Genomic DNA, 26,160 nt, shown 5'->3' on the forward strand with positions numbered 1-26,160 from the left:
TTCTTGCCTATAGGACTTTGCATTTGGGGAGATATGCGCTTTTTTACAAAAGCATTTTCTAGTTTATGATTTGAATTTAATCAAACTTGCACAAAACCTGTGTTACCATAAGATCTCAGTTCCTTTCTTGAACCGACCAGATCCCGTAATGGGTTCCAGAGTTATGGCCCCTGAAAGGGCCAAAATTAGCTATTTTGACCTTGTCTGCACAATAGCAGCTTCATTTATGATTTGATTTTAACCAAACTTGCACACAACTTGTATCACCACAAGATCTTGCTTCCTTTCTTCAACTGGCCAGATTCCTTCATGGGTTCCAGAGTTATGGCCCCTTAAAGGTCCAAAATTGGCTATTTTGGCTTTTGCAGCCATATAGAGACTTCATTTATGGTTTTATTTGATACAAACTTCCAAAATATCTTCAGCCACAATAAATCTTGGATTCCATGACAAATCAGATCCAATCATAGGTTCCAGAGTTATTTTATATCTGATTACCTCCCCTGATTGTAATCAAAATGGATTAATATCAGTAAGTACTTATAGGACTTACTTGAAATTTCATTATTGTTATTAGTTGGACTGAGACAATCAGGGAAGATAACTATGGACTGATTTTATGTCAAATTACCTCCCTTTATTTCAAATGGGTATATCTCCTAATGAAGATACTGATCTGAAATTTCATTTATGTCAACAGATTTATTTGGCAGATCCTTCTTTTGTTCACTTACAATATTTATTTTTTTAATTACTTCCCTTTTACGTTAATATAAATAGCTTATTTTTAGTAACTTTTTTATTATTGGCCGTAGGGAAAAACCGAGACCACTTTTCTGTGGTACAACATGGATGGTACCTCCAATTTTTAGGTGTATTTTGACATATCTATACCTTGTAAGAATTTTTTTTTCTTTTTGGTTAAATTTCTTCCCTTTGTTGTTCTTGTCCTTTGGACTTAGATATTTTTTCTGAGGACCTTCTTGTCCTCAATTGCAATGATAACAGGTAAGCGATATAGGGCCATCATGGCCCTCTTGTTTTTTTAGCTCACCTGTCACATAGTGACAAGGTGAGCTTTTGTGATCATGCAGCGTCCGTCGTCCGTCCGTCCGTGCGTCAGTCCGTCCGTAAACTTTTGCTTTTGACCACTCTAGAGGTCACATTTTTTGTGGGATCTTTATGAAAGTTGGTCAGAATGTTCATCTTGATGATATCTAGGTCAAGTTCGAAACTGGGTCACGTGCCATCAAAAACTAGGTCAGTAGGTCTAAAAATAGAAAAACCTTGTGACCTCTCTAGAGGCCATACTTTTGAATGGATCTCCATAAAAATTGGTCAGAATGCTCATCTTGATGATATCTAGGTCAAGTTCGAAACTGAATCACGTGGTGTCAAAAACTAGGTCAGTAGGTCTAAAAATAGAAAAACCTTGTGACCTCTCTAGAGGCCATATATTTCATAAGATCTTCATGAAAATTGGTCAGAACGTTCGACTTGATGATTTCTAGGTCAAGTTCGAAACTGGGTCACGTGCCATTAAAAACTAGGTCAGTAGGTCAAATAATAGAAAAACCTTGTGACCTCTCTTAAGGCCATATTTTTCATGGGCTCTGTATGAAAGTTGGTCTGAATGTTCACCTTGATGATATCTAGGTCAAGTTCGAAACTGGGTCACATGCGGTCAAAAACTAGGTCAGTAGGTCTAAAAATAGAAAAACCTTGTGACCTCTCTAGAGGCCATATGTTTCATGAGATCTTCATGAAAATTGGTCAGAGTGTTCACCTTGATGATATCTAGATCAAGTTTGAAAGTGGGTCACGTGCGGTCAAAAACTAGGTCAGTAGGTCAAATAATAGAAAAACCTTGTGACCTCTCTAGAGGCCATATTTTTGATGGGATCTGTATAAAAGTTGGTCTGAATGTTCATCTTGATGATATCTAGATTGAGTTCGAAAATGGGTCACGTTCCATCAAAAACTAGGTCAGTAGGTCAAATAATAGAAAAACCTTGTGACCTCTCTAAAGGCCATATTTTTCATGGGATCTGTATGAAAGTTGGTCTGAATGTTCATCTTGATGATATCTAGGCCAAGTTCGAAACAGGGTCATGTGCGGTCAAAAACTAGGTCAGTAGGTCTAAAAATAGAAAAACCTTGTGACTTCTCTAGAGGCCATAGTTGTGAATGGATCTCCATAAAAATTGGTCAGAATATTCATCTTGATGATATCTAGTTCGAAAGTGGGTCACGTGCCTTCAAAAAGTAGGTCAGTAGGTCAAATAATGAAAAAACGTTGTGACCTCTCTAGAGGCCATACCCGTGAATGGGTCTTCATGAAAATTGGTCAGAATGTTCACCTTGATGTTATCTAGGTCAAGTTCGAAACTGGGTCACGTGCCTTAAAAAACTAGGTCAGTAGGTCAAATAATAAAAAAACCTTGTGACCTCTCTAGAGGCCTTACTTTTCATGGGTCTGTATGAAAGTTGGTCTGAATGTTCATCTTGATGATATCTAGGTCAAGTTTGAAATTGGGTCAACTGCGGTCAAAAACTAGGTCAGTAGGTCTAAAATTATTAAAATCTTTTGACCTCTCTAGAGGCCATATTTTTCAATGGATCTTCATGAAAATTGATCTGAATGTTCACCTTGATGATATCTAGGTCAAGTTTCGAAACTGGGTCACGTGCGGTCAAAAACTAGGCCAGTAGGTATAAAAATAGAAAAACCTTGTGACCTCTCTAGAGGCCATATTTTTCATGAGATCTTCATGAAAATTAGTGAGAATGTTCACCTTGATGATATCTAGGTAAAGTTCAAAACAGGGTCACGTACCTACGAAAACTAGGTCAATAGGTCAAATAATAGAAAAACCTTGTGACCTCTCTAGAGACTATATTTTTCAATGGATCTTCATGAAAATTGGTCAGAATTTTTATCTTGATAATATCTAGGTCAAGTTCAAAACTGGGTCACATGAGCTCAAAAACTAGGTTACTATGTCAAATAATAGAAAAAACGACGTCATACTCAAAACTGGGTCATGTGGGAAGAGGTGAGCGATTCAGGACCATCATGGTCCTCTTGTTTTAGTAATCTACAAGTTAATATCTCTTAAGTAGATGGGCAGAACTTCATGAAACTTTGAAACAAACAATCATTGAAGGGTGCCATTCTGTTAACTTTGGTTCCAATCTTCCTTAGCTTGACTGCCGTATTATATGGTGTAAGTTTCATAGATTTGTCTAAATCAGGGGATGTGAATCTTAAAGGGTCGTTCAACAGTTGACGCTATATTTTTATTGATGTCATTGGTTCAAAAACATATAAACGAAAATAAAAGATTGTATGTTGTGTACGTCGATATGATGAAATGTTTTGATACTATTTATAGAAATGCGCTATATTTAAAGTTGTATAAATCTGGTATTCAAGGTAAAATATTACGTATTATTAAAGATATGTACCAAAATGTCAAATCATGTGTGAAACAATGTTCATCATACTCTGATTATTTCCGATATGCTATTGGCCTACGTCAAGGGGAGGTAATGTCCCCGATATTGTTTTCTCTATTTGTCGAAGACCTAGAACTGTATTTACAAGATAGCTTAAATTCGGGTTTAAATATAGATGATATAATTTTTATAATGATGTTATTTGCCGATGATATGGCCATCATAGGAAAGTCACCTGCAGAAGTACAAAATTATTTGGACCTGCTTTATTCTTACTGCAATACTTGGGGACTTAAAGTTAATACAGAAAAAACTAAAATCATGGTTTTTCGTAAGCGAGGGCGTTTGTTGCCTAATGAAAAGTGGACCTATGATGGACAGCATATCGAGGTTGTAGATGATTTTAATTATTTGGGCACAGTGTTTAATTACACTGGTAATTATGCACTAAACCAAGAATATTTAGTCGGTAGAGCACTTAAAGCTTTAAATACATTGTTAAATAAGTGTAAAGATTACGATCTAAAACCACACATTATGTGCCAATTATTTGATGCCTTTGTAGGTTCTATATTATGTTACTCATGTGAAGTATGGGGCTATACAAAATCAAAAGAAATAGAACGAATACATCTGAAATTTTGCAAACGGTTATTACAAGTTAAAATTAACACGTGCTCAGCTTTTGTATATGGGGAACTCGGTAGATATCCTTTATATATTAATAGATATGTACGGATAATAAAGTACTGGTTAAAATTATCAAGAACAAATAATATATTGTTAAAAGTTGCGTATATGCAAGCACTTGAAGATAGTAATAAAGGATATTGTAATTGGGTTACTAATGTTAGAAAACTTTTAACTGATTATGGATTTGCAGATATCTTTAACGATGCACAAAATGTAAACATTAATGTATTTGTGCAAGTATTTAAATGTAGAGTTATAGATACATTTAAACAGGAATGGTTTGCATCCTTAAGCAATAGTACTGTTCTTGATATGTATAAAATATTTAAAAACGAATTTCAGTACGAAAACTATTTGAACATGTTACCAAAGAAGAATCGTATATATTTTTGTAAGCTGCGTATGTCTGCCCATCCTTTAAGGATCCAAACGGGCAGATATGCAAGAAACAATACCCCACGTAATGAACGTTATTGTATATTTTGTAACCAACTTGATATTGAAGATGAGTATCATTTTGTTTGTATATGCCCATGTTATACTCTTATTAGACAAAAATACATTAAGCGTTATTACTATATTCACCCATCTGTGTTCAAATACCATCAACTTTTAAACTCTGATAATAAGTTTGAATTGATAAAGCTGTGTAATTATGTCAAGGAAGCATTATGTATTCGTAATGCTATTTTAAATAATTCTGCTTAATATGTTCATCCTCTGTTACCATATCATATACTTCTAGCTTCATATTATTACCATAAGTATGTACATGTTCAATCCATATTTCCTCTATCATATTACTAAATGTTTCATTTGTATGTTACACTATTACCATGTATATACACGTGACATGTTAAAATTGTTTAAAGATGTGTTTAGACGATGTACTTATGTATAAGTCTTAATAAAAGTCTGTTCTGTTCTGTTCTGTTCTGTTCTTAATACAGCACTACAGTAAGAATCAAATCAGTAATTAATTTTAAATTTCTAATTGTTGATTGAACTATCACCTGAATACACAGCTGCATCTTACATCTTTAAACATTGGTCTACCTTGACAAATGATTCAGTAGAAGTCAAACCGCTTGGTTCTGATATTGGGGGTCTGATACGGCTTGCCAATAGTCATGATTTATTTTAATTGACATCTCACTTGAGTACAATCAAAATGAAATATATTTACCTTCCAGCGTAGAGTGTCTCCTTCAGCCACAGTAATATACAGTGAAACAGCTGATATGTCGGGTAGTATTAACAACCACTCTATAGAACCTGATGCCGACATGGTAGAAGATCAGTCTTGCAACCAGACAAATGATGCTATGTCAGCGGAAGAGTATTTCTGACAAGATGACATCTAGTTGGCCATTGAAGAAAGTTTGTTAAGTATTTGTAATAGGTAAGAAACAATTTGATGCAAACTAAATGAAGTTAGAAGTAATTAGTCACATTTTATTGTAATACATAACTTTTTACCAGCTGATAAGGGAATAACAACTCTGCTCAGGTCAGAAAGCGTGACTGTCTTATCCTTAGGTTGCCATATTCTTAGCTCATCTGATCACATTGTGCTAAAGATAGCAATATGTTGATTGCCATGTGTCTGTTGTGTGCGTGTCAACGCATGAACAATTTCTTCAAACCATATCAGTCTGATCCTTAGGTGGTCGCCTCCAAAGATTGTACCAATTGCTCTGGTGCGTTCATATTTAGGTCATGAGAACTAGTGTTGCGCCTCTGCCTGTTGGATCTCTTGTTATTTGAAATCAGTTGTGACATTATTTTCTGAATGATGTCATTCATTTACAGCAATAAAGAAGAGAAAGACAGCTCACTGTTGAAGAAATGGGTTGACAAAGCACTACAGCTCTCAGAGCCACAAACAATAATTGTTCAACGGGAGAGGCTGTTACATACGACGTTAAGAGTTGTTGGTAAATCTACTTTCAACTGGTCACAGCCGCTGCGAATAGTATTCCCTGGTGAAGATGGAGATGACTAAGGAGTTCCAAAGAGAGAATATCTCTGGTACATTGCAATTTATATGTTCAAATTGCTTATTTGGTGACTGCACAGCTGCTTCATAACCCTTCAGAGCTTTCTTACTTCAAATAATAACAAATTGATAACAGAAACCTTTTTGAGTTTATTCGTTTTACTCAATATATTCCTTTGAAACATTCATATTTACTGTATTTGAATGTCAGACATAGCTCAGGTAACTCTCAGTGCAGTTTTACAATGTATATACTTAAAAAAGTATGCTTGATACTCTTTCAATGTAATTCTTTTCATGGCTTTTATACGGCCGTTGATAGACGTTTATTTTATGTTTTTCGGTGGTTTATTGAAATATAACGGTGAATTATATCCTGATAAACTCACTGGCCACTCAGTGAAAATTATCAAATCTGATACCCGGATTAACGTCAAAATGTTTACCGAGCGTACTGAAAGCCGGAAACAATATGACGATGACGTCGTTAAAATGACGTCATCTTTGCGATGCTTCCTGATAACATTTCCCGCAAATTTCGACATTTTATTGAAATAAACACAACAAAAGTAGAGTATTAGACATAAAATAAACAGAAAAATTGTTGGTACCGATGTAATATCACGGTAATTTCACTCGTGAACACCAAAAGTTGTTATTTTCACTCGTGGCTGCGCCACTCGTGAAAATATCACTTTTGGTGCCCACTCGGTGAAATTATAACGTGATATTACACCGAAACCAACAATTATCCTCTATATATTGTTCATGTGTTATCTGTCCATTAACTATGTATACTTTACTTTGTGTTGCCGCAATTCCCCTTACAGTTTTCAAAGGATTCCTTTCTAACATTGTGTGCACACTAAACAAGGTCTGAACCTGTGCATCTGGGATTGGAATATAGATTCAACATTTTGTATAACAGTTATGTTACGTAATAGATAACATAACATTACATAATTTTGTTAGCATTAAATGTCATAATACATTTATAGCCTCGTATATTACAAAAATTCAATAAACCTGTAGTGAAGACATGAATTTTCATAGAAGAACAAGTATTGACATGGTTAAAAACATTGTGTTACATAATACAGGTGCAACACTTTATTGCATGTTGCTGCACCTTCTGCTCCTTCAAACTTCATCAGTTTCATCAAAAATGTTCGGAAATGAGGTAACCATAACTTTTCCTGGCATTTTTTAGCAAATTATCTCCCTTTGCACTTGGTTATATAGAGGATATTTGTTTGTTTCGGTGTAAGATCGAAAATTTATTTCATCGAGTGAACATCACATGAATATTTTCACGAGTGGCGAAGCCACGAGTGAAAATATTAACATGTGATGTTCACGAGATGAAATAAATTTCGATCTTTCACCGAAACAAACAAATTTTCTGTTTATTTCATGCTTATTCAGTGGTTTCTTTTATAAAATCGTTTTACTTTTTAAAAATTCCCCCGCAGGGAGCCCCACTGTTTACGACTGTCAGCGCTGTGTTATGCGTCCCAAATAGTTCTACAAATTTGGTCCAGGTTGTGTTTTGTCTAACAGAAGAAAGGAGATTAATTTATTTGTAAGGGATATAAATAATATATTTGGTACTTCAAAAATTTTATTCATGTAACTTCAGATATATTTAAACAAACAATGTGTGAAATTCATACGCGCAGATACGCGCACTTGCGCTTGTCAAAATTCGAGTCCGCCATTTTGTTTTACTTCAGTCAATCGGTAAACAGTTAGAACAAATAACTGGAGAAACAATACGAACAGTGTAACAGTGGGATTTTAAATGGACTTATATGTAAACTCTCGGGAGCACTTTTAGAATCTGTCCGTAGGTAAAATCTGCATAATTTGCAATATCCAGTACCTGTATGGTTTAAATAAAGGTAAGGCTTTTTTAGTTTGTATATTTCATAATTGGGGGGCTGCTGCCCCCCACACCCCCCGCATTTTCTAAACCTGGCGAGGAAAATATATCCATGCTACCATATCGATAAATAAAAGAATGCCCAAATAACGAGAATAGCTACGGACAGATTCTAAAGTCTAGCCAACTCTCGTGTCGTGAGTGTTACAGTTAGTCACTGTCACTTTCTGGAATCATTCTTATTCGTTTGAATGGTCTGGCAGTGGCAACTGGCGAATCGAGCATGTTGGAAACGGACTCTTCAGCAGTTGCATTACTTCGGCCTACGTTAACTGTGGACATTTGTGACAGTGTTTCCGATACAGATGTACTGTGGAAATTGAAAGTCACAGGTCCGTGGAAAGTGCTGCTTGCAAAAAGACTGCGAGAGCGATTGGATCCGAAAGGCCCAGTCCATGGCTCCGGAGCACTGGCAGCACCACTTCCTTGAGTTTGAAGGTTGGTTTCATTTCTCTGATTCGACAGTATTTTAGAAATATTTCTCGACTGGTCGTTGTTGATTTTACTGTATCCCAGACTCACCAGTTTCGACGCACATAACAAGCAACATGGCCGCGCTTTTTCATTCAGTATCATACGTGAGTCTATTAGATGTTGCTTATGCACTAACCTTTTATGCATTGAATCATACCAATAACATCTTATTCTAAACAACTGACTGTCAGAAATTAAAAGGTAAACAACAACTAGTGTGGTCGGCCATACTTTTTTCTAACACACCTATTTCGACGCATCTTACATGATACTTGTTACGAAGCTTTTGATTGGCTTAAATATTTGTGCAACCACTGTAAGTAATGTGCTACACCATAACTGTCATGGATGCTGCAATAAAACTTGACACAAAAGCAGATGCAAGTAGATAATCAATATTAAGGTCAAATGATATAAATAAATCTGAAAACATTTTAACATTCATGCAGATAAGGGGCTAAAACATAAATAATCACTCTGCTTTTTTAATACACACTGTCTGATGTTTTTTCTTTCATTTTTTCTGGACTGCAGTGTTTACAGAGGAATTTGACACATTTTGTTTTTTTTACAAAACTTTAGATGAACCCAGTGTTCGCAGCCTACTTGACAAGAGAAAAAAATGAAGTGTGTAGTAATGATCGCACTAATATATAATGCGTACACCTTCCAAAACAGTGCATAAAATAGTGCGACTACATATGTCACATGGCAGTGATGTGACCTTGATAGCACCAAAGTCGGCTGCAGACGTACAACAAAATTTCCAGTAACTTTTTTAATCTAAGCTTCCACAGGGACATTTCTAAAATGGGTGAAAATCTGCATTAGTAGAAACATTAAAAATCATGTATAGGGTAAATGTAAGTTGATAAATATCTTCAAATCCTGAACTTTCCAACTTTTTTATAGGTAAATGTAACCATGATGTTTTCTGTCATTACACCGAGTAATTACGTCATCGGAAACCCCAAGTTAATCGAGAACGAGGCCATAACAAAAATGGCGTCGAAATAGGTGTGCGTAAAATTACGTGGTGCGACGATAGTTGTTTATAGAATTCACATTCTTGTGACCAGAAATTTGCATGATTTGGTTGGCAGGGACCCCAGCATCGTTTAGAGTTTGAACCAGATGTTTTCTGGAGCTGAAAAAAAAAATGAATGGAATTTTCATATCATTGACCTATGAAATTATTTGAAGGCATAAATTATTTTGTACAAGTGCATTTTCTTTAGAATAAGTATGCAGGCATAAGTTCGTTTTTCTAAGTTGGCTGACATGGGAGGGCTCTCGGGTTATTCTCATTCTGCATTCTAACACGATCCGATTCATTTTACTATTAAACAAAGAAGGCTGGAATCAGTGAATTATCAAACAACAATTCACTGTTCTGACGTCACAATTATTGCGTCAAACGGCGTAGCAGCGCGCTAGAAAGAAACCGATTGAAAACGGGCAAATAATTAATGAATGCCGGCAAAGATGTACTTTAAAGTCCTTGGGGCTAGAATGCGCTTTACTGGTACGCACTTTTTGCTAGGATTGTAAAAGGTAGGATGTGCTCGTTACAATCATTTAAATAAATTGTAACAATAATCTATTCATTAAAGAAAACAGAAAAACGGGGGTGTGGGGGCAGTAGCCCCCATAAGAATAAATGGGGAGTGTTTATTTAATGTGCGTACTGGTAAAGTGCAGGTGTCCCGTCCTTGGTAACGTGTTAGAATCAAAATAATACATCTCATTTAGTGATTTGCTCTTGAATAAATCAGTGTTTGTCGTTCAGCTGCGTAGTATTATACAACTCGGGCTCCGCCCTCGTGATATAATTCCTTCGCATCTGAACTCCAAACAGTGATTTATTCAGCGACAAATCACCGATGAGATATATTATTTCTTAAATAAACCACTCGCGTGCAGTGACGTTACCGATCCAGGTGCATAGCACGGTTGTAAAAAGTAGTTTTTTTCTTACACTGTTGATACTAGTATGTAGTGTTAGAATCGAAATAACAAGTTCCCAAGTGTGATTTATCGTAGAATAACACGAGTTTTTCGTTCTTATGCGAAACAGTATTTAAAATAATACGGCCTTCTTGATACATTCTTACATGTACGCATAAGAACACAGAAAACACGGGTTATTCTACGATAAACCATGTTTGGGAACTTATTACTAAAATTTTCTTAATTTCACGGCTAATTCAAGTCAGCGATAAAATCTTAATCGTGCCATTTATTAGCTTGCTAGAATGATATCACCTTCTAAGAAATTGCGAATATGACGTCGGCAGTAAGAAAGCGAGGATGAGCAAAGCATCAAACTGACAGTGCATGTCCTTCTATGGTTAATTTTATGACAAGAACGGAAAAAATCTTAATGAAGAAATCGCAGGTGGAATTGTACCGGACATCATAACAAATGTCATTGATTCTGGTTGGAAATAGCCCATGATGAATAGCGAAATACTAAAACGTAACAGAAAAATTACTAAAGTCATTGAAAACGGACAAAAAATGATAGATGCACTCCTCCAGCAAAAAAAAAAAAAAAAAACTAACTAAGAAAGATTAAATGTTTGCGATGCAAAACTAATACTGATTGAATTTGGTTGTGAAAAAACAAAGAATTGAAACACTAATTGCATGAAAAATTATCTGGAGGCCTGGGCTTACAGTCTGATAAGTACTTGAAGATTCTTGTTATCAAACTACTTTAAATATACTGAATTTATGCAGGTATGACTTTGGAAAGGGTATTTCAAAAGTAGATATTTTACAGTTTTGGGGTGTTTCTTTTTTTCAGAAATGAATTTGAAAAGGAAAGAAAAGATCAATAGATGTCAGATTTGAATTTTTTGATTGTCGGAAAAAGTTTTAGTATCCATATGACGGCTTATAATTTACGTACTTGACATTCCAGTAAAACTGTCGTTTTAAAGCTCTGAATTGAAAATGTTTGCAGAAAAATGGGGGAAAAATTTTCAGTTTGGAACTCAGAACAATATCGGCTATAAAATCAGGCTTATAAAACGTTGCTATATCAGGATATTTTCAGCTGTTCATTTATTATATCTAGATAAACCATGGAAAAGCATAAAATAAGAATATAGATGTATAATATGCACACCTGTAAGGCGTTATTCTGGATTTTCAATTCCTGCTTCAGCCTTCATGTCTCTCATAATGTTGTAAAGTTTATTTATTCCAAGTGGGGTTTTTTGAACCAGCATCTCTGTGGTTTATCATTTGGTGTAAGGAAGAATGGGCTGTCAGGTTTGCACATTTCGTCCGGTCGTTTCTGGCTGTACAGCTTGTACAGATGTACAGGATCTCTCTGGGCGTCAGCAGTGGCATAGGCTTTGGGTTTTGTACCTCTGAAGTAATGAAATTTACACTGTTATACATCATTAAAACATTTATCTTTATTACAGTCTCTAACCTTTTGACAGACATTTTACAGAAAAAATGCAAGTCTAAAACTCTAAATCGTAATGGTGATTGTAGCAACATACAACAGTTGTGCATCCAAATAGTCTAGCGGAAGGACGGCTGTTACTAAGTAGCAGTAGGCCTGGGTTCGAATCCCAGTTTGGATAGCTGTTTTGTTGTTTATCGTTATCATTACAAATAATCTACCATTATATTTCAGTAAACGCGTGGACGTTGTTTATAGTATAGGAGACGTTAGTCAAATTGACTTATTCATATAATCTAGTAAAAGAAAGTAGAATTTTTGATGTTTCGCCAGGGAAGGTTATCATGTGGGGAAAAAGAATATGACATTTGTGACTTTCCACATTGAGTTTATTAAAGGGACTGGCCTCCAGATCATTCTACTAGTCTACTAAAAGATTTTTTAGATATCTGGAAATAAATGCTATATTTCTTAAGAAGGGTTAAAACTTAATTACTGACAAACTATATCATGTTACGGAAACACATTAGAATTTGCTGTTTTTTCTACTTTTTACGATGAAAATCGAAATGCGTTTGTAACGCATTACTCCAGGTAAACTGTCTCAATTATAAAAATCTGTATTTTGAAATCATAACTCACTAATTCCTCAATAGCTTTATTGGTTACGAAGACGGGAAAATGTCTTTATTGCCGTGGTTGTCCGGGGTTCGATTGCCGAGACGGTCATCTTTTTTTCTTGAATAGGATTTTTAAATTATTTTAGAAACAAAAACTCATATTCTAATGTTCGTAATATGACCAAAGTTCAATTTGAAAGAAAAAATATTTTTTATCCAAATCTGGAGGTCAGTGCCTTTAAACTCGATGAGTAAAATTGATAAAATGCTCTGCAGAGCCTCGCATTTTATTATTTTATTCAACTTGTTTAATAAATTCAATATGAAAAGACACTCCTGTAATATCAGATTTCACATATATTTTTTTTTTTATTTCACAGATTTCACATTTTCACAAGGAAAGCTTGTGCAATTTTAAAGATATTTTAAGATGGTATCAAAAATACAAAATATTTAAAGCATTTTGTGCATGAAATAAACCGAAAAGAAATATCAGTGGAAGAATGAGATATTTCAATTTGTGACACAAATTTTGAAATTACTAATTTTAGAGCTCATTCAGTGACACTGAAAAAAAACAACACAAAAATTATGGTAGATCTACTGTATATGAATTAAATTACTTTATCACATGTTCGACTTTGCGGGAGTGTAATAAAGCCATTAAATAAAAATGATAATACACTAGTTTATTTTATGTTTTTCGGTGGTTTATCGAAATATAACGGTGAATTATATCCTGATAAACTCACTGGCCACTCAGTGAAAATTATCAAATCTGATACCCGGATTAATGTCAAAAAGTTTACCGAGCGTACTGAAAGCCGGAAACAATATGACGATGACGTCGTTAAAATGACGTCATCTTTGCGATGCTTCCTGATAAAATTTCCCGCAAATTTCGACATTTTATTGAAATAAACACAACAAAAGTAGAGTTTTAGACATAAAATAAACAGAAAAATTGTTGGTATCGATGTAATATCACGGTAATTTCACTCGTGAACACCAAAAGTTGTTATTTTCACTCGTGGCTGCGCCACTCGTGAAAATATCACTTTTGGTGCCCACTCGGTGAAATTATAACGTGATATTACACCGAAACCAACAATTATCCTCTATGTAATAACGCTTTGACGTCGACGTCGTTTACAGTATAGGAGACGCTGGACAAATTGACTTATTTGTATAGTAAAAGAAAGTTGAATTTTTGATGTTTCGACATGAATAGCTAACATGTGATGAAAAGAATATTACATTTGTGTCTTTCGACATTTAATTTATTAAACTCGTTGAATAAAATTGATAAAATGCTCGGCAGAGCCTCGCATTTTATCATTTTATTCAACGAGTTTATTTTATGTTTTTCGGTGGTTTATCGAAATATAACGGTGAATTAAATCCTGATAAACTCACTGGCCACTCAGTGAAAATTATCAAATCTGATACCCGGATTAACGTCAAAAAGTTTACCGAGCGTACTGAAAGCCGGAAACAATATGACGATGACGTCGTTAAAATGACGTCATCTTTGCGATGCTTCCTGATAAAATTTCCCGCAAATTTCGACATTTTATTGAAATAAACACAGCAAAAGTAGAGTTTTAGACATAAAATAAACAGAAAAATTGTTGGTATCGATGTAATATCACGGTAATTTCACTCGTGAACACCAAAAGTTGTTATTTTCACTCGTGGCTGCGCCACTCGTGAAAATATCACTTTTGGTGCCCACTCGGTGAAATTATATCGTGATATTACACCGAAACCAACAATTATCCTCTATTTAATAAATTCAATATGAAAAGACACTCATGTAATATCCGCTATTTATCACATGTTCGACGTTGCGGGAGTGTAATAAAGCCATTAAATAAAAATGCAATTGAAACGTACCTAATGTCCCGAGGATTTGAACCAGATCTGGTTTTGGTTTGTCTCTCTTGGTCATATATAAGATACTCCTCACCAGAAGTTTCGTCCATTCTAAGATGAATATCTCCCCAGCAGAGATCACGGCATTCTTTGCCTGTCCGCATTCCAAAATGGTTTGTGCATACAAACCACATGGAGTGTAACAAAGACCTTGGAGTGTAGTCACCTAGTGTCCTGGCTTCATGCATCTGGTCAATGATAGACTCTGTCATGGTTTCTGCAGCTCTCGGCTTATTGCCAAGTCCCTGGCCTTTCAGCTGTTGCTGTTTTCTTGAAAGGACAGCTCGTGTTTTGGAAAATTCTCTGTCCTTGAATATGGCAACATTGCTGTCACTTGCTTTTAGATATCTGTCAACAGAGCTTATAAAGCCCCGCAAAGTTGTAGGCTCATATTCCCTGCCATCTTTCTTGGTAACACCCAAGATAAATTCACACAGTAATGAATTAAGCTGATATGGGGGAATGTATTCTGGTTTTCTCATTTCATTTTTTGACATCAGAAAAGAGAAGAATAACTTCATGTCACTCTCTGTCTTCTTTTGGGTATTTTTATTTTCATTTTCTTTAAGAAACTGGTCAGCATCTACTTGTCTAAAGTTCCTGTCTGCAACCTGAAAGTCTCCATATTCCTCCTGGTCAAAGAAATTTGTGAAAATGTCATTCAAGACCTCTGGATCCAGTTCTTCTACAGACATCTTGATTGTATACTAAAGCAGACGTCAGATTTGACAGGTGTTGTTGTTGTTGTTACAAACATGTAAACAAAGGGAAGCTACTACAACCAACCTGTCACCTCATGTATATACATGTACATAGAGAGGTGTCCAATTGGGGGAAGAAAGTAGTCCGGCACAGTGAAAATTATATTTTGATAAATTTCACTGTGGGTTTACCAGGATATAATCTACCATTATATTTCAGTAAACCACTGAAAAGCATGAAATAATATTTTCATATTACAGTAACACTTTAAAACATTGACAGAATATCTTGAAACTTCAGACATACACTCAGTGTAGGCTGTCCTTTACAATGATTTGGTTTGTGACCTTGACTTTGACCTCATGCAAGATCCTTAGGTCCTTTGCATTTAATCAGTGTCAAAACTTGTAACTTCCAGTATTGATTGAATGCCCATTTCTCACATGCATTAATATTTTTTGCTCTTTTGAAAAAAGAAATGACAGTACATAGAAGTCTTAGAATTCTGTTTTGCTCATTTCTGCTTAAGCACCTTTGCTTGTTGATGAACCCGCTTGTGATGAGCTCTAAATAGTTGTCACAACAGCAGTTCCTTGTACATGTATTTGCTCCCGTCTGTCTGTCTGCCCCGAAAAAATCTGTACTTAGGTGGCTTTGAGAACAATAAGTAACAGTAGATTATCTTTGATGTCATTCAACATGTTTTGGGTTTATGTGGCTTTTTGGATTTAGGTGGCTAAAATGAACAATAGGGAGAACAAAAGAGTAGCCACATTAGTGCCAGTTAATAAGAATGTCCGTGTGTATGTCCGAGGTGGTCCAGACTGTAACTCCTTTGTGCAAAGAAGGATTTCAAAATAACCTAACACAATTGTTCACCGGGATGAGACATGTTGCACTCAAGACACAGATCAATAGCTAAAATGTCAAGGTCACGCTTAGAGATTTAAGGTCTAAAATTGGTACAATGGACTTTGTCCAGACTCTAACTTCCTTATAGATTAGAATATTTTGTCATGTGCAAAGTGCTTCATGCATTTCCATATGGTGTCATCTTGGAAATAATTGTACAAAGGACAGTGAGATAAATGAGTTTCTTTGTACTTGTATTGCTTTAGGTTGCTGAGCAAAGCTGTTGCAGAGGCTTCCTTGTGTGGTCCTGAGGGATACATGATCTTCGTCCATGATGGTGAAAAACTTGAGCACATGACATTTGAAATGTATGGTAAATTGACAGCATACAATGTCCTTAATGGTGGACCAGGCCTACCATGCTGTACTCCTTCATGACTGACCAGGGCATAAAACTCCATGTAGACATTCTTACGCTTCCCAGACCGAGGAAATTTCTCACATTAAGGAGGTTTGTAATTTGTCAGACTTTAAGGTTTAGTGCCTATATAGTATAGCTCAGAGGATTTGTCAAAAAGTTGTGAGAAGACCAATTATGTTCACCCAAAATCACAGTGATTTTAGCATGACAACTCCATGATAGTGGCTGAAATTGTTATTAACATATACAGGCATTTCGTGGCTGCTAGGAACAAATAAGTCAAGCTTGCATACATGTACAAGTCTGAACTAACTTTTCAAGTGACATAGTATGTAAAAAGGAAATGTATTCCTTTATTTATCCCCCCACCAAAGGTGAAGGGGATATTAGAAATGCTCTCCGTCCGTGCGTCCGTCTGTCCGTCCGTGCGTCCGCAACGATATTTGTCCGGAGCATAACTCCAAAAGTACTTGAGGGATTTTCTTCAAACTTCATACACTGATAGAACACATTGGGAGGAAGTGCAATGTGCAAGAACAATAACTCTACCTTGCCTATTTTTTGAGTTATTCCCCTTTATCTTATTTTCTTAAAAAAATTTGTCCGGAGCATAACTCCAAAAGTACTGGAGGGATTTTCTTCAAACTTCATACACTGATAGAACACATTGGGAGGAAGTGCAGTGTGCAAGAACAATAACTCTACCTTGCCTATTTTTTGAGTTATTCCCCTTTATCATATTTTCTTAAAACATTTTGTCCGGAGCATAACCCCAAAAGTACTGGAGGGATTTTCTTCAAACTTCATACACTGATAGAACACATTGGGAGGAAGTGCAGTGTGCAAAAACAATAACTCTACCTTGCCTATTTTTTGAGTTATTCCCCTTTATCATATTTTCTTAAAGAAATTTGTCCGGAGCATATCTTCTTCATGCATGGAGGGATTTTGATATATCTTGGCACAAATGTTTACCACCACGATGCGGAGTGTCATGCGCAAGAACTAGGTCCCTAGGTCTAAGGTCAAGGTCACACTTAGAGGCCAAAGGTCAGATACAAGAATGACTTTGTCAGAAGCATTTCTTCTTCATGCATGGAGGGATTTTGATGTAACTTGGCACAATTATACACCATCATGAGACGAAGTGTCATGCGCAGTTCCCTTCTTTAGAATTACTTCCCTTTGTTGTTACTTTAAATAGCTTTTATTGTAACTTTTTCATTACTAGTCGTAGGGAAAAATCGAGACCACTTTTCTGTAGTACAACAAACATGCTAAATCCAATTTTAAGGTGTATTTTGACCAGTCTCTTCCTGATAAAGATTTTTGTGTGGACTTGCAATTTTTTTTTTTTCTTTTTTTTTTTTTTTTTTTTTTTTAAAGATTAACTTCCCTTAGTTGTTACTATAAATAACTTATATTGTAACATTTTTATAATTGACCCTAGGGAAAAAACAAGACCACTTTTCTGTGGTACAGCATAGATGTTACTCTCCAGTTTTAGGTGTATTTTATTAATTTTATTATATATAAGGTATCTCTACCTAGTAAGGAGTTTTTTTGTGGACTTTAAAAAACAAAAGACTTACAATGATTACTAAACAACCACAAAATTAACATTCCATTTGCAAATACAGCTGCTAGAGTAAAGAAATTTGCTTTGACGGGCATATATTGTGACATTCTGGCACTCTTGTTCCCTGTTAGCTTTCCATTCCTTCTTTTTACAGTAGCCATATAGAAAAACATCATAGTTATACTCTTCATGAAAATTAATAAAATTTAGCAGTAAACCACCTCACTACTGACTTATTCTTTCTTCCACATCTTAAAACCCCTGATGCGGACCACATCCTTCAATTATGATATGCCCGGTGGGGGGATTAGCCATGTCTGACATGGCTCTTGTTATATGAGTAATGCAACGTCACCATGACATTTTGTGGCCAATTCTTCAAGACATACCTAACATGTTCAACATTGCTTGCTGAAACCCTGTACTGTCAATTCTTTTGAGACAAAATCTATGTTCCAACATTGATTGGCTAGACCCTGTACCATAATATTATGACTGTTCAATACAACAGGAATATAAACTAGCTATTTTTAGCTTGACTATTCAAAGAATAATCTAGCTATTCTACTCACCCTGGAGTCGCCGTCGGCGTCACACATTGGTTAAGTTTTTGCATGCAAGTACATACAGCTATCATTTTAAGGCATATAGCTTTGAAACTTATTTTTTCTTTTTCTAGGTTGGGGTTATAAAACTAGTTGATAGCACCAAGTCCCATAACTCTGACCTTCATTTTGGCCAAATTATGCCCCCTTTTGGACTTAGAAAATTCTGGTTAAAGTTTTGCGTGCAAGTACATACAGCTATTACTAAAATGCATATAGACTTGAAACTTATTTTTTCTTTTTCTAGATAAATTACCAACCTCACTGGGTCAAGTTCCATAACTCTGACATATATTTTTGGCAAATTATGCCCCTTTTTGGACTGAGAAAATCCTGGTTAAAGTTTTTCATGCAAGTTACTATCTCCAAAACTAATGCAGATATTGAATTGAAACTTTACATGTGTCTTCGGGGTTATAAAACTAGTTGATAGCATCAAGTCCCATAACTCTGATATGCATTTTGGTCAAATTATGTCCCCTTTTGAACTTAAAACTCTTTATATATTTAACATTTTGGGTAATATTTTCCTGCTTCTGGGAAAATATTTCGAATAGTCGAGCTTGGCTGTCTTACGGACAGCTCTTGTTATTTAGGGGCCCAGACTGTCAAAAGTAAATGTTTACCATTAGGTATATGGGCATTTTCTCAACAATTTAGGATTCCTGCCCAAAATCTAGGGGCCATAGGCTACTGGGCCCCTGCTAATTTATATCCCTGTACAAGAATGGAGAGATTTTCACTCCTTGACAGTGACTTTGTGGTTCTATTTCTATCATAACAAAGTAAACAATAGTACAGTTTCCACATTTTATCCAGATCCTGGACAGCCCAGACGATGAGGGATTTAAGTCGGTTATCGACAAACATGCTGACTGGATTATTGATCAAGGCTTACTTCCTACAAAAACAAAATTGGAGAAGAAAGACAAAGTAGCTACATACCTGCTGAAAAACATACTTTACTACAGGTATACTTTGATGTATTTTACTGGTGTACAAATGTCAAAATGAACACTACTCACCAAAAGAAAGTATATACTGCAAAAGGGTTTTAAAATAATTTGAATTTAGGTCTTGAAGTTTTATATATATATATACTTATTATATGCCTATATAAATTCTGTAAAAAAATAAGCTTGTATTTCACATTTAAATATGAACAGGCAGAAAACATTCCGTATTGTACCTTTTAAACTCCGTATTGGACCTTCTGTATTGTATGCTGCCGGACTAGTTTCATTAATATGCATGACCTGACACAGTTCCATAAATAGCAAACATAAAAACTTCACTTAGTTCAGTTTTAGTATTGATAAAAATTGAAGATTTCTTTCAATAACAAAACCGCAAGCAAAAAGGTATAGGTATATAATAAAAGGGTCATTGTAATGGTAGCTAGGTCTGGGATTTTTGTATTCAGCTCTCGTAGATTTTGCAAGGTCGGATCACACTCGGCGCGCCTCGTGAGATCCGATCTGGCAAAAATCCACTCGAGCCGAATACAGCATTCCAGATCGAGCTACTGTTATAATAACCCTGTTATATATCAAGATAATTATTATATTGTCTAAAACATAATCTTATTCAGTTGTTATGTAGTGGAAATCATATTTCAAGATTTGTGCAAAACTGTATATGTTTGCTAACATTACAAACAACTGATCACCTTTTCGAACGCTTGATTGTTGGGATAAATGCACACCTGAATTTCTTATTAGGCCGATACATGCATATCCATGACCATATAACCTCATATAAGCATGCTATCTTTGGATGTTCAGGCTTAAGGTAGTTCTGCACGTTTGTATCGAAATTTTTTCTACAATGTAGAATTTGATTAAACTCTAATTTTTCAAAACTTCAGAATATACCTAGAAAATTCAGCAAATAAAAAAGATAGGGTCGTGTGCTTGATTTTTTGCTAGACTGATTTGAAAAATTTGGACCTCATGCAATATTTCATAATAGGAGTCTATGGGAAAATCATAACTTTCATAACATTTTCGCGAATAAATTTTTTTCTAAAATGTAGATTTTCATGAAACTTCCCACGGTTGTTAATACAAATATGGACTATAATTTGGTGAAATAAAATGTATAGGTCCGTGTGCTTATTTTTGTGATATTTGACCATGCTTAAAGTGAACCGGACATTTCACGCTAATTTTAACACATTATTTTGAATTTTTAACGTGCCGCATGTTTTAATATCATATTTTGACTTTAGAAATATAGCAACAGTGCCATTGTAATAAATTTACTCACAGGTTTCAATTAATTAATAAATTGGTTTTTCATTTCCGTACGCCGAATCCAGGCTTTATGCTACGTTTCACGGATAAATAACGTTACGCCATCACTTCCGGTTTTTCAAACGTGCAGAACTACCTTAAGACCAAAAAGGTTAGTACAGGGATATTCCAAATGTACCTAAGTGGTTCATGTCACAATTTGAGGTCAAAGATCTCATATAATGTACTTTCTGCTTAATATACTGAATAATAAGTAATATGTGTGTATTTTACATCATCAGTGAAAGTACTTGCATTTTTTTTCAATTTTGATTTATTTCTAATGGTCAGATCTTGCTCGAATTTGTTGAATAGCGACAAATATAGCACAGTTCAATGCCTTTTGAAATTAAACAACAACTGCTTGTATTGTGCAACGATAATATGTTTGCTGAACTGAATGAACCTTCATTGGTAATTCTTGTTAAACATAGGAAGTGGATAGTTGCTTGGTAGACCAATTTTATTATACCTTCAAGTGTGACGATTTTGGTGCTCTTAGTTACAGCCATGAATCATTGAGTAAATTTGAAATATTATACTCTGTGTCCTTTTCATTTTGCCATTTGTTAGAATTCTTCAGAGAGCGGGTATTTTTATATATAGGCATAATAAATGAGTCATGTTCTATAACCAGCCACACTGCACCAGGATCATGACCCCTTATTTCTTGAAAATTGCTTGAAATGGCAATAGCCCCTTAATAAATCATGGTTGCACATTTGAGAGGAGGGGGAGCAAACATGTTTTACAAACAATCCTTGTTTACAGTGCCTAGTCCATATATTGGTTTTGGGACAACAGTGAGGTTTAGCGCCAGTAAATTGGTTAAACCCCCCTAGTGTTAAGGTTCAACACTGACAGTGCCTGAATTGTAATCACTTTTGTACTGTCAACTGTATTTTCCCATTGGGTTTTTTGTTGATGTTGCTATCATGTCATTTCTGGATTCCTTGTATTTGACATCATTTTTCATGGATTGACCAAACATTTCAGATTCCATGCTGAAATTACCCAATTTGTTAATTTGTTTGTTTGTTTTGGGTTTAACGCCGTTTTTCAACAGTATTTCAGTCATGTAACGGCGGGCAGTTAACCTAACCAGTGTTCCTGGATTCTGTACCAGTACAAACCTGTTCTCCGCAAGTAACTGCCAACTTCCCCACATGAATTATCAGAGGTGGAGGACTAATGATTTCAGACACAATGTCGTTTATCAAATAGTCACGGAGAACATACGCCCCGCCCGAGGATCGAACTCGCGACCCAGGGGTCCGTAGACCAACGCTCTTACCTACTGAGCTAAGCGGGCGGGCAATTTGTTAATGGACTGGATAAAGATCCTCCATGCACCTGAAGCATTTTCTAGTCTGTTTGTTCACCAAGCTGTTCATCTAAAGTTTGACACATTCAGATTATTGTATGAAGTGAACTTCAGTCCATAGGGTTCCAATAACCAAAGGTTGGAGAAGGATACAGTATACTGCTTGGAGGCATTCTTGATTGAATGTGATGGTAATATAAACTGCATATGAATATACTACTACCTATTATAGATGGCTGTGAAACATTTTATTGGCACTCTTCGGTTGAAACTTAGGTTTGCCCTAACCTGCACGTTCGTTTGTCTGAGTATTGACAGGACAATTTCTTGAATCATTTCCTTGGCTGTTTATATGAAGAGGAAATGCATATTATTGTCTGGTCCAGATGTAGCAAACAGTAATATTACCAGACTAAAGGGTGTGTAATAAGTTTGTTCCAGTTTTCAACACAGGATAATTTTTTCAAATCACTATGTCTACAGTGCTACAAAGTGTGACTTAAATAGTGTCCTTTTTAGAAAGTGAAATCAGTAGATTTGTATGTTCTGATATTTTCAAGATAATTGCATTAAAGTAATGGATAGGAAAAATAAACTGTCTTGTTTGGTCTTTACTAGTTTTAGACATGTTATATCTTACATTGCCTCAATACTTTCTTGCATTGCTAACTATTGTTTTCATATATAACTAGTATGTAGACATATCTATTTAAATTAACAAGGCTATCAAATTTGAAATAACTTGAATAGTCATATGAACTTGTAATATATGGGAATCAGTTTTGATTTCTTATTCACACTAACTGTATTATTATGCTGCGGATTTAAGAAACTACTGGAACAGACTTATTTTTAGCTCACCTGTCACATAGTGACAAGGTGAGCTTTTGTGATCACCCTTCGTCCGTCGTCAGTCCGTCCGTCCGTGCGTCAACAATTTCTTGTCTGCACGATAGTGGTTTCATTTATGATTTTATTTTAACCAAACTTGCACACAACTTGTATCACCATAAGATCTCGGTTCCTTTCTTGAACTGGCCAGATCCCATTATGGGTTCCAGAGTTATGGCCCCTGAAAGGGCCAACATTAGCTATTTTGACCTTGTCTGCACAATAGCAGCTTTATTTATGATTTGATTTTTACCAAACTGGCATACAACTTGTATCACCATAAGATCTTGGTTCCTTTCTTGAACTGGCCAGATCCCATTATGGGTTCCAGAGTTATGGCCCCTGAAAGGGCCAGAATTAGCTATTTTGACCTTGTCTGCACAATAGCAGCTTCATTTATGATTTGAACTTAATCAAACTTGCACAAAACTTGTGTCACCATAAGATCTCGGTTCCTTTCTTGAACCGGCCAGATCCTTTAATGGGTTCCAGAGTTATGGCCCCTGAAAGGGCCAAAATTAGCTATTTTGACCTTGTTTGCACAATAGCAGCTTCATTTATGATTTGATTTTAACCAAACTTGCACACAACTTGTATCACCACAAGATCTTGGTTCCTTTCTTGAACTGGCCAGATTCCGTCATGGGTTCCAGAGTTATGGCCCCTTAAAGGTCCAAAATTGGCTATTTTGGCTTTGCAGCCATATAGAGACTTCATTTATGGTTTTATTTGACACAAACTTCCAAAATATCTTCAGCAACAATAAATCTTGGATTCCATGACAAATCAGATCCAATCGTAGGTTCCAGAGTTATTTTATATCTGATTACCTCCCCTGATTGTAATCAAAATGAATTTATATCAGTAAGTACTTATAGGACTTATTTGAAATTTCATTATTGTCATTAGTTGGACTGAGCCAATCATGGTAGATAACTATGGACTGATTTTATGTCAAATTACCTCCCTTTATTTCAAATTAAAATGGGTATATCTCCGTAACTAATGAAGATACTGATCTGAAATTTCATTTATGTCAACAGATTTATTTGGCAGATCCTTCTTTTGTTCACTTACATTTTTTTTTTAATTACTTCCCTTTTACGTTACTATAAATAGCTTATTTTTAGTAACTTTTTTATTATTGGCCATAGGGAAAAACCGAGACCACTTTTCTGTGGTACAACATGGATGGTACCTCCAATTTTTAGGTGTATTTTGACATATCTGTACCTTGTAAGAATTTTTTTTTCTTTTTGGTTAAATTTCTTCCCTTTGTTGTTCCTGTCCTTAGGACTCAGATATTTTTTCTGAGGACCTTCTTGTCCTCAAGTGCAATGATAACAGGTGAGCGATATAGGGCCATCATGGCCCTCTTGTTTTAACTTGGTTTCACTTGTAACAGGAACAGAAACTTGGCTTGGTACTGGGAATATTATCATGAACTATCTGGTCTAGTAGGTAAACTTAATATGTCTATAGTCCAGGGCTGGCCCTAAATAGGAGTGTTGTATTTTGACTTTATATCTCAGTCCTCGAATTTTCACCACAATTTGTGCACTTTGCCGTTATGCAACAAACAAACAATGCACTATTAGCTCGATATTTCGAAGAAAAGGCTAGCTATTGTACTTGCCCCAGCGTCACTGTCGCCGTTGGTTAAAGTTTTGATAAAGTCAAATATCTCTGTTACTTTCCAATCTATTGACTTCAAACTTAAAATAGTTATTCACTATCAAAGTCTACGAGAGGAAAAAAAAATTCCCCATAACTCTGATTAAATTTTGTCAGAGTTTTGTCCCTATTTAACATATAATTTTTATCCCCCGCCGATGAAATCGGGTGGGGGTATTGAAATGGCGTTGTCCGTCCATCAGTCTGCGTCCGTGTGTCCGTCGTCCGTCCGCAGCCATTTCTCAGTAACTAGCAGGTAGAATTTCATTAAACTTAAAATAAACATGAACCAACATACTGTGATGATCCCAGTCAAGTTTTTTTTTATTGGTCAATTTCCCTTAGAGTTATTGCCCTTGATTTAATGAAAAATGCCCAAAAATGTCCGTCCACAGCCATTTCTCAGTAACTATCAGGTAGAATTTCATAAAACTTGACATAAACATGCACCAGCATACTGCGATGATGCCCGTCAAATTTTTTATCGGATTGATTAATTTCCCTTAGAGTTATTGCCCTTGATTAAATGAAAAATCTACATCTGCAGCCATTTCTCAGTAACGAGCTGGTAGAATTTCATGAAACTTGAAATAAATATGAACCAACATACTTTGATGATGCTGGTCATTTTTTTTTTCAATTGGTCAATTTTCCTTAGAGTTATTGCCCTTTAATTGTTTGAAAATCTACAGATTTGTACATAACAAACCTAATCCATTGGTAGAATGTCATTAAACTTCTTTCATTCTTTTCCATGAACATTTAGCATAAACGTGAAGTTTTGTACCCACACCTGATCATAACCTTGCCTTGGGCACACACCCTCATCCTCTCGCCCCCCCCCCCCCCCCCCCAAAGAAAATCTTTCTTTTTTTTCAAACCTTTCGTGAATATTTATTAGCATGCAGAGTTGTACCATTCCCCCACCTCACTCTCCACTCGGTCTTCCCACCACCCCGATCATGCGTCCCCATCCCCCACCCAGTCACCCCAGCTGCCCCCTCTCCCTCCCCCACCCCCTGCACCACAAAAAAAACCCCATTCATTTTCTGTTAAAATGATTTTGACTAGTGAAATTATATGCTTCTTAGTAACATCCTTAACTTTTTGCCAGAAATATTTTTTTGCTATTCCTCACCTCAAGCCCTTTCGGCGGGGGATACCAATTCATCGAATTTGCTTGTTAAGTTTTTGTTTTGGATAAAGTCCAATTTCTGTTACTATCAAAGCTTTTGACTTGAAACTTAAAATAGTTATTCACTATCAAAGTCTACA

General features: G+C 35.6%; 1 protein-coding gene and 1 pseudogene across 1 annotated transcript; one reads left to right on the forward strand and one right to left on the reverse strand.

The window, feature by feature from the left end:
• The first annotated feature begins 5,138 nt into the window (after positions 1–5,138).
• On the forward strand, positions 5,139–25,712 carry LOC123556525 (uncharacterized; annotated as a pseudogene).
• Positions 11,755–15,484, reverse strand: LOC123541883 (uncharacterized protein KIAA1958-like). The gene is made up of 2 exons (XM_053536365.1): positions 14,505–15,484; positions 11,755–11,947 (listed from the first exon to the last, which is right to left on the reverse strand). The coding sequence occupies exons 1-2, from the start codon at positions 15,236–15,238 to the stop codon at positions 11,773–11,775; spliced, it is 909 nt and encodes a 302-aa protein (XP_053392340.1). The 5' UTR covers positions 15,239–15,484; the 3' UTR covers positions 11,755–11,772.
• Positions 25,713–26,160: the final 448 nt, after the last annotated feature.

The sequence above is a fragment of the Mercenaria mercenaria genome, unplaced genomic scaffold (assembly GCF_021730395.1).
Source record: "Mercenaria mercenaria strain notata unplaced genomic scaffold, MADL_Memer_1 contig_943, whole genome shotgun sequence".
Lineage (NCBI taxonomy): Eukaryota > Metazoa > Mollusca > Bivalvia > Venerida > Veneridae > Mercenaria > Mercenaria mercenaria.